Source organism: Squalius cephalus, assembly GCF_949319135.1.
Source record: "Squalius cephalus genome assembly, chromosome: 7".
NCBI lineage: Eukaryota > Metazoa > Chordata > Actinopteri > Cypriniformes > Leuciscidae > Squalius > Squalius cephalus.
Genome location: NC_137128.1, coordinates 13,867,610 through 13,877,655, shown reverse-complemented (window position 1 = coordinate 13,877,655; position 10,046 = coordinate 13,867,610). Strand labels below are relative to the sequence as shown.

Below are 10,046 nucleotides of genomic sequence, written 5' to 3'. Positions count from 1 at the left end.
GCCATCAATCACAAATGCTGCATCGTCATTGGTTAATTCACAGTGGCAGGGTTGCCAACTTTTCAGTTTAGCTCGGAGTGAGACTTCTCCGGGGGGGGGTAACTGGGGGGGGGGCTAACTGGGGGGGGGGGGGGGGGCAGGGGCCACTTGTGCTTTTAGGGGGCACACCTTTAACATTCATCTTAACCTATTTTCAGTATTATTTCAAGTCATTTTTCACCATGTCATGCATGACTGCAATCTCTAGAAAAAGCTAATAAATAATATTAGCTAAGCTAATAAAACAATTTCAATTCAAATGAATGTTTCATTATGTTTAATTGTAGTGTGATATAATGATCAATAATAACACATTTTTAGCATCTAAGCACATCTAGGCACTTTTTTTACACCTGGGGTGGGCGATATGGCAATAATATCACAATTTTTGTTTTGTTTTTCAGAAAAAATCACGATTTTATCATGATTCTTTTTCATGTTGGTTTTACTATTTTGCATGTGACTGAGCATTACAGCCAAACTAATGTCCCTATTTTAAAAACAAAGCCTTATAGCAAAATATAGGTAACAAAATATAAAATAAAAAAGAATGGCAGACATTTAGGTCAAAGTGGCGAAGACGAAATCTTTGTCACTATTTTCTTTGTTATTAAAAATTAAGAACAGAGATACATATTACACATACACAACTTAATATACAAATGAAATAAACAGTGCTTTATTTTTTCAGCTATAGGTGTATTTAACAGTAGAATTGAAGAAAGTAATTAAATGGACAAATATGAAAATAAAACACAACAGACTTAAAGTTCTCAGTCAATCTCAGTCTCAGTGAATGATTTCCTCTGTGTGTTTTGTTGTTTTATTAACATTAACGGCATAGTTCTCCCCCCAAAAAGTCATAATTTACTCTCTTAAGTTGTTTTAAACCTGAATAAGTTTCTTTCTTCTTTTGAAAATAAACGTTATTTGAAAGAATGTCAGTAACCAAACAGTTGATGTACCCCTGTGACTTCCATAGTATATTTTTTTCCTACTATGTATGTCAATGGGGACCAGCAACTGTTTGGTTTTGGGTGAACTATCTCTTTAAGAACAAGCGGCAGCATGTTTATTATTAGGGCTACTGTCTCTTTAAGAACTGCACGCGACGCGTCTAATATACATGCATATATGACAAGCAGATTTTAATTAATTTTCTCTGTTTGCTTTCACTTTAGACATAACCAACTTGTTTATGTAAACATTGAACAAGTTGGTTATTGAACATATTTGACAGTATTAGCGCAATATAAGACTCAAAAGATAACTTTTAGTCCAGTAACAGGCTTTTAGTGCATATGCGCGTCGAGTGTACGCGCTCAGTAAAGCGCATATTTGAACAGCGCATCAGCAGCGAATGACATGTTTAACCGGCAAGGCTTTAAAGCACATGCAAATAATGAACTTTTGTGAACTGCAGTGTCCCGTTCCTCTGCGTTAACATTTGATGTGAATATACGTCGTGCTGCAGTGTAGCCTATAGATGAAGGCGCCGCAACTGATAAAATGCGCTGTTGTAAGACTTTCCCTCTCTGCCGTGCGTGCGCGCGCTATCGGTTGGACGACAGTCTCTGTCTCGCATGCGTGCTCGCTCTAGGTTCTGGGAGATTTTTAACTAATTTGCGCCATAACTAGTGGTCCATCCAGTAGTTAAGAGCCTGAATTGTTTGTAATTCTGAAATTTAGTGCACATGAGTGAAAAAAAAATACAGCACAGAAGAATGTCTATTTTTGCGTGAGATTTCTTTGTTGAGCGTGAGAGCGTGAGATTGAGGCTGAATGCGTGACTGTCACGCGAGATGCGTGAGAGTTGGCAACCCTGCAGTGGAGGGGCGCTGCTGAATCAACGAGGTTAAGGCGCGCGTTAGTTAATGTATGGAGTTCTTTTTCAATGGAGTTGCAGGCAAACGGAATGGAGGAAAAAACAGTTGCAGGACTCAAAAGAAGGTAAGCAACATGTTTTTTTAAAACAGAATTTGGGTAACGTTACATTTTAAATGGCGAGTGTATGCGGGTTCTGATACTCTCTGAAGAAACTGGTCGTATTTTGTAGCAAATAGTTAAGCTTGCTAGGAAGGCCATGGTAACATTAGCTTTCTGCAATAAACATTAAGTAAAAAAAAAAAGAATTTGGGATTATTATTTCTACATTCAGCGAGGCCTATACATTCTTGAAGTTACATAAATTGTGTATGATTGGAAAAATTTGATCTCGTGCAGTGAGACCCCAATAATTAAATGTGTTGTACTTTTATTTATTTTACAGAATGAGTGCAGATACAAAACTGCCTAGAAGAGCGCGAAACCCTCCGAAAAAGATGAGTTTGTATGAACCAGACCCCAGCTCCCCCAGAGATAACCAAGATGGTAATTTAGTTATTTTACTATACTACGGCTTAGCTAATTTTGTTAAAGGAACCGTATGTAAGATTGTGGCCAAAACTGGTACTGCAATCACTTTCAAATTACTGTAGAGCGGTGTATCCCCTCCCCCTCCCCCTGACTCGAGGTTGCCAGATAGGCTGCAGGATCCAGCAGGAACGTAGGCTGACACGTTTGTATCTGCAGTTGTGGTAACTAGAGCAGAGCTGGCAACCCGGATGCTGAAACACAACTGACTTCGTGATTGGTAGATAGGTGGAGGGTGGGGCATCAGGCCAAAACACAACATGACAACATCAACATCAGTTGAGGGCTGCAACTTCACTTTTTAAATGATTAAATATCCTGGCCGTACTACTGTTGTCAGTGATATAAGTATTTGAAATGAACATGATTTCTTAATGTCTAGTGACATATCAGGGCCATTTTATGATTAATTGAAATACATTTCTTACATACAGCTCCTTTAAGTATTAAAACTGGTTTAAGTGGTTATTTTTAACGTACTTTGGACACTTTACTAACCAAAATATTCGTCAGTATATTTGGTCTCTTATTACTGGAATTTTTATGGTAGCTTGAGGCACAAATATTGATTATAGCCAACAGGAATTTTTAATGGAATGTCATGAAAAAGGAGTGAAACTTATTTGTACATTTTAGTGACTGAATTTTGCGAATCATCTCAAAATTTAAGGGATAATTTGTATAGGAATTGCAGCTCAAAGTTCTTTACAAAAAAGTATTCCTGCGCCATACTCTTCATAGACAATGTGTAAAATAAATAAATAAATAAATAAACAAATAAAATGTGTGATAATTAAATAATTAAAGGGATATGTGTGATAATTAAATAATGAAAGGGATTAAAAACATTGAAAAAATAGAATAGAGAGTGCATAAATCAAAGAGTTGCAGGAGCGAATAAATTTGAAAGTGCTAAAAGAATAAAGTTCTTTCCTAGTTGAAGGCTAAAGTGAAGAGGTAATTTTGTTGCTTTGCTAAGAGGGTTAGACATAAGACAATAAAGATATAGTAGCATGTTTAAGTAAGATTGATTTTTAGCCTGCACTGATTTACTCACAATCTCCTTTTTGTTTACTTTGTGTTCATTTTCAGGACTTTTTGTATTTTTGACCTTTGAAGATGGATACACAGCAAAGATTTTTAATCTCTGTGATATACAAAACAAAGATGATAAACCCATCGCTTGCTTTAGAGATCTGGCACCAGGAGAAAAAGTACTTGCAAGATGGTCTGACAATAAGTTCTACAATGCTACAGTAGACTTCATTGGAACAGCTGACAAAACGGTGGATACCAAGAAGGTGACAAAGAAGGACATGAAAAAAAGAGATGCAGCTGCACAAAGATTCTACAACCTTCCATTCCTACCTCAAGCAGGCCAGTCCACCTCTGCACAGGATCACCCAAATACTGTGGACCAAAATGTCATTCAGCCTCCAACAACCTGGCCAGTGTACCAGCCTCCACCTACAGAGTCATTTCTACCTGTCCAGCCACAGCACCAGCATGCAACTGCCTGGCCACAGTACCAACTTCCAGTTTCCCAGTCATCACCAAATACGCCACAACATTACCAGCATTCACCAGTCCAGTCGCTCAACCAGTATGGAACTACTCTGTCTCCAATTCCACACAATTCCAGCCTTTCGCAGTATTCAAAGCATCACCAGCCTCACACAGCACTACCCACACCTTCAGACCAAACACAACAGCAGCCTGTTTTGGCAGATTTGGATCAGCGAAGACAGCCACCAGCTCCTACAGCCAAAGAAAGCTTCCTCAAAATGTTGCACAGTCCTAATACACATCAAAAACCTGCTGTTCTTGGGGACCAGAGCCAGACAAGCACCTCTGAACATGAGACTTCTTCAAGCTCATCTGCAGATACTTTAATCATCGAGCGTGATCCAATTCCAGAATATGGAGAACCATGTTTCATTTCGCCTGAGTCAGCAGAAGACAGATCATGGAAGCCATGCGAAGCATGCAAGACAGAGGTGGAAAAATTAGTGGAGGAAAAGGCCAAACTGCATGATGTGCTGTGTGGTATAAGTAAGTATGTTTTGTCTCTCTGTTGCAATTACTTGTTTTTTTAACACTTCTTTTTTTCTCTCACAGTTTTTCTAACACACCTAATATCTATTCAGAAGAGTTGTGTAAAACAAAACGTGGGTAATAATCTAGTGTATTAAATTGTGCAACATAAAATTGTAATTATGTTTTTATATTGGTATATGTTTAAAGTTCTACTACATTGTCTTACTTTGGACATTGGGAGTTATTTGATGCTTAAGCTAAATCTTAAAAGCTTTAAACAATTTGGTAAAACTCTTATCTAATCATGAAATCTTTTGGACTTTTTAAAAACTTGTCTTTTGTTTTGTTTTTTTACTTTATGAATGCTGCTGTGTCCCTGTAAGGTAATATACATCTTTTGTGTCACAGGTGGTGAGCACCTCGAGGCATTCAGAAGTTTTCTGGACAAAGTGGAACAGATCCAACCTCAGGCTGGTGTTTGGGCTCCAAAAGGCAGATCTCGGCAGCAGGAGCTATATCCAGGAAGTGGCCTCTTCTTGTCCTCGACTCACCTGGCTGCAATCCATGCAACCGCAAAGAAGGACTGCCTTCGCTTGTTCCATCTTCTTTTTGATGAATTCTTTACTGCAGAGGAGTGCCAGAATGCTGTGGCATTTGGGAAACACGGAAAGGTGCCATATGGGAAGAGAGTCCTGGATAAGTTCGAAGTCAATGCAATTCTAAGTAAGTATGTTGCTCATGTGGTTGTTAACAATTTGTGGAAAAAGTTGTGAAAATTTATAGGTAAAAAATGTGTGGGAACCCAATAAGAGGTGTTGGATACCCATATATCACATAGCTATGTTAAATGTTATGATTGTTTCACTGTCCTCACAGTTTTGCTGCATTTCCTTATGTGTGATCCATAGAGATATTACAATGTGAATTTTGTCGTATCAGGATGAAAAAAGTTGTTAAAGGAGAACTCCGGTCAATTTTAACATTGAGCTCATTTTTTTGTCAATTTGGAGTGCTGTCAATACAGAGAACAACGACAAAAATCGGTGTTCCCTACACCGTGTTATCCTCTTTTTAAAATTTGCACCCTGTTGACTTAAATGCGGCAAGTTTTAAACCTGCTTTTAGCCTCTTAACATCCTTGATGTGTCATTACAAGTGCACAGCCATGTGAGTGATTCCTTTAGAGTGAACGCGGGTGAATCTGACTGCAGTAGATGTGAAAGATATGAATAAAAATGATGTTATTTCAGCCAGCACAAATACCTGTATTTACATCCTGTTTTCGGTTGAAGTCCAAAGTAGTCGATTGTCGAGTTCACGCGCATTGGTTTAGTACCTATGATCACGCGCGTGAACTCGACAATCGACTACTTTGGACTTCAACCGAAAACAGGATGTAAATACAGGTATTTGCGCTGGCTGAAATAACATCATTTTTATTCATATCTTTCACATCTACTGCAGTCAGATTCAGTTCACTCTGAAGGAATCACTCACATGGCTGTGCACTTGTAATGACACATCAAGGATGTTAAGAGGCTAAAAGCAGGTTTAAGTATTGCCCCATTGAAGTCAACAGGGTGCAAATTTTAAAAAGAGGATAACACGGTGTAGGCAACACCGATTTTTGTCGTTGTTCTCTGTATTGACAGCACTCCAAATTTACAAAAAAATGAGCTCAATGTTAAAATTGACCGGAGTTCTCCTTTAATACTGTTGTGGTAACTGCGGTTACTCAATGCAATCTGTAATTTGTGCTTTCTTTTCTTTTATTCTTGCAGCTTACGTCATGCGCTGTAGTACACTGGATGGTTGGACACCGGTTGAGAAAAGTAAGGTCAAAAAAGCCTTCATAAACAAATGCCGCATCAGGGCCACAACACTGTAAATATCGGATGGGGCACACAGAGACATTTGTTGAAATGACAATGTTCACAAAAAGTCCTTGTTTTCAAATTATGTATGTTGGCGTCAGAGACTCAAGTTTATTGTTGTGAATTGTTGTAAACCTGGCCTGCCACTGCTCATAACATTGTTAAAATTGTTACTGTTTTAAAAACAGAATTTTACACAAAAAAAAAGCACTTTAGTTCATATTTTGTAATGACCATGTTTAAACAGTTTTTGCTGTCTTTAAAATGTCTTTAAATTTGTTAATGTTATTTTGATTTAAATAAAGATTCAGATTCAAATTTCTTTATTTCTTTATTACATCAGCTAATCTGCCATTTGCTATAGATTTTTAAAGCCTGATGGTTGTGGATAGATCTTCTGTCTGTCCTGCAGTGAAGAGAGAATAGCATTCCCGTCCGTTGTTTCTTTGGTCCATCAAGATGTTCTGAAGTGGATGATCTGTGTTGTTTAGAATGGTGAATCTAGTCTGGTAGGAGGAAAAGGTCATATGATTGAATTAGTAATTCATGTGCGTGCGTGTGTGTTTGTGTGCATGAGAGGGAGAGTGAGCGAGAGACTCGGATATTGCTCCATAGTAGCTCCAGTATTGCTCATTTTCTTTTTCAAAGGAGAAATAAAGGAGTCATTAAAAACACAGAATTATTAGCAAGGCATCTCCTTTTAGTCTCAGGTATGACTCCCTCTGATTATTCTGTCTCACCTATTGCTCCTAGTGAATTTTAGGAGAAACATATGAGAAACATTTTAGACAAAATAGAGATTAAAATGAGGCTTAGATGAGAATCTCAAATTTGTCTCCTAAAAGCAAGCTCTGAGCAGTAAAATTTTCCTCTGTCTCACCTATTGCTCCTAGTGAATTTTAGGAGAAACATATGAGAAACATTTTAGACAAAATAGAGATTAATATAAGGCTTAGATGAGAATCTCAAATTTGTCTCCTGAGCTATAGAAAAGCAAGCTTTGAGCAGTAAAATTTTCCTCTGGGTTTTTTGTGCTTTTATTATAGGTGAAAGTGCGATAATTCTGATAAAATGTAAATATACCTTTCTGAAATGACAACAATCATTGTGATGATAATTTTGAGCAACATAATTTAGATAATCAGTTTAACCATTATGCAGCATGATGAAAATGTAGACTAAAATGCCCAGACATTTACCCAAGGTTCACTGAGCAGGCTTAAGCCTAGTCCCAGACTAAAATGCATGTTTGAGCTGTTTTAACTGAAAGTAAGTGCCATTGTTTTGTCTAAAGATTTACACCAGTAATGTTTTTTTTTTTTTTTTTTTTTCTAAGACAGGTTTATAAAAGCTATTTAAATGTCTTAATTGAACCTAGCTTAATCTAAGCCCTGTCTGTGAAACCAATTAAAACCTCAATCAATTAAAATTTGACTAAACAAAAACGGAACAAGGTTGACTAAAAAATAAAATTAAAAAGTACATCTGGCACAGGACTAAGACTAAATTTAATTAACACTAAAGTGAAGTAGACTTTGGGCTTAAACTAAGTACAATGTTTTTGTGCTTGTTTTACTTTCTGCAGCAGAAAATCTGGGGCACATTGACTCATTCTAAGTGTTTTGCTTCTGTTTACCAAGGACACTTGTTTCATTCCTTTCCATTGCGTGATAAACAGCAAACTCTTTTGGTATTTTCTGCATAAACTCTCAAGACGTACATTTCAGCTACTTGGACTGGGTAGCCTGAAGACATGGAGAGTATGAACACATACTGGTGTGGTTAGAAGCAGCCATGCAATGTGAGGAAGTGGCAGCGGTCTGGTCCAACCACAGTCACTGTACTTGAGATCCGGCTCTGTCTTGCAGCGGATGGTGTGGAGACAGTAGTGATTTTTACTGGCCTTCACTTACTGGTCTGTTTACATGGTGGACTTGGGGTAGGCTACTCTGGGAGGAGGGGTGCCACTTAATGGTAAATCAATCAGCTTCATCCTCTCACATGGGAAAAGGTTGGTGAGGGCATGGACTTTGTTTCTGTTGAGTAAATATGCTTGTTATAACCAAGTGTATCAAGAACTAATCTTGGATATCACTGCCAACTACACACACACACACAAAAAAAAGCTGGAATTACTTAAAAATATAGTGCATCATTTTTGCGAATTCTTAGTTCATCTTAACTAAAGTTTGTTAACTAATGAAACCTTATTGTAAAGTATTTAGGTTTACACAGCTATGCAAGCAGACGCTATGTAGATAGCCTATTCATCTAGATATTCATTTTCTTATTACTTTTAATAAAATATCTTAAATTAAATTCACCTGAAGAAATGAAAAAAAAAGTTTTATTGGAAACATAAAAGTAATTTCACATTACTGTAACAGTATCACAGATTCCACCAACAGAAGACCGGACCTAAACTTGAAAAGGATGGAAGCAGGAGCTTCCGATTCAATCACTGAGCTCGTGCAGACACTCAGACTGTCACTACTTCCACCAACCGCTTCTCACTTGACAGTCCCACCTGCCAGTCCCATGGCCTTAACTGTCAACCATCCTGTTTTATCCGGGATTCTCCCGTATTTTACCATTCTATCCCTCTATCATCCCGTTTTTTCCCATATTTCTCCCGTATTTTAAATCTTTCTATAAAAAATCCCACTGGGCGCAAACCAGTTCAGCGGAAATCCCGCCCTGCAGCTAATTTCATTGGTTAAGGTTACAGTGACGTGTAGGTTTAGGGATCAGTGTTTGGTGTAGGCAATCAGTACTGTGATTGACATGACCAATGAAATCTTTAGAATCAGCTGCAGGGCGGGATTTCCGCTGAACTGGTTTAGGGGGAAAAATCTCGCGAAGAAGAACAGCATCCCGAGGATGGAGGAACGTGAGTTGGAGTACCTGCAAAAATGTGAAAACTTTGTGCAAGTATCTTATCAAATGGGAGAGGGAGACTTACGCGTACTTAACCAAGAGCAACATCGGCAAAGTCATGCTTTTTGTAAAATATGCTACACGGGTTTTAGTGTATCACACGGAGGGAAAAGTGATATGGGCCAACATGAAAAATCTGCAAAGCACAAGCGCGCCCAAGAGGCGCAGAAACATGCCCAGCCAATGACTGCATTTGTAACTACAAACATTTCTGAGGCTGATCAAGTGACCTGAGCTGAAAATGTCAAGGCTTTGCGCCAAAAATAATCTGCCCTTAAGTTTTTGCGATGATTTTAACTGTAGTGTAGCAGACATGTTCCCTGACTTTGCCATCGCTCGGAAATACTCTGAGGGAAAAACGAAAGCCACACAACTCATCAAAGGTAAGATATAGACTTTAAAAGTTTGTTGCTTCAAAATGAATAGGACAATCGAATCGAATCCTTTATAATGTTCCCATGGTGTAGCCTAAAGTATCTGGACACTTTTGCTTAACAGGTGCCATAGCTGTGGAGCTTGATGAGGACGTAGCAAGGATATGTAAATCTCAGCCTTTTTCATTGCTGTGCGATGAATCAAACAACAGAAAAACCGACAAAGAATTAGTCATCCTTGCAAGACTTTATAATGAGTCCAATCTGGAGGTGACAACGAAGTTTCTTGAAATGCCCATATGCAATGTGGGAAATGCATAAAACTTATATGAAAAGCTGTCCGAAGCATTGAAGTGAGGGAACTGAGGGTGTT

At 38.2% G+C, this 10,046-nt stretch overlaps 1 protein-coding gene across 1 annotated transcript; it reads left to right on the top strand.

Moving 5' to 3' along the window:
- Positions 1 to 2,360: 2,360 nt before the first annotated feature.
- On the top strand, positions 2,361 to 6,583 carry LOC307161796 (uncharacterized protein; the record flags this gene model as incomplete). The annotated part of the gene is made up of 4 exons (XM_079876740.1): positions 2,361 to 2,409; positions 3,544 to 4,503; positions 4,897 to 5,211; positions 6,270 to 6,583. 4 exons carry the CDS (start codon positions 2,361 to 2,363, stop codon positions 6,374 to 6,376), a joined length of 1,431 nt encoding a protein of 476 aa, XP_079732866.1. The 3' UTR covers positions 6,377 to 6,583.
- Between the last annotated feature and the right edge of the window lie 3,463 nt (positions 6,584 to 10,046).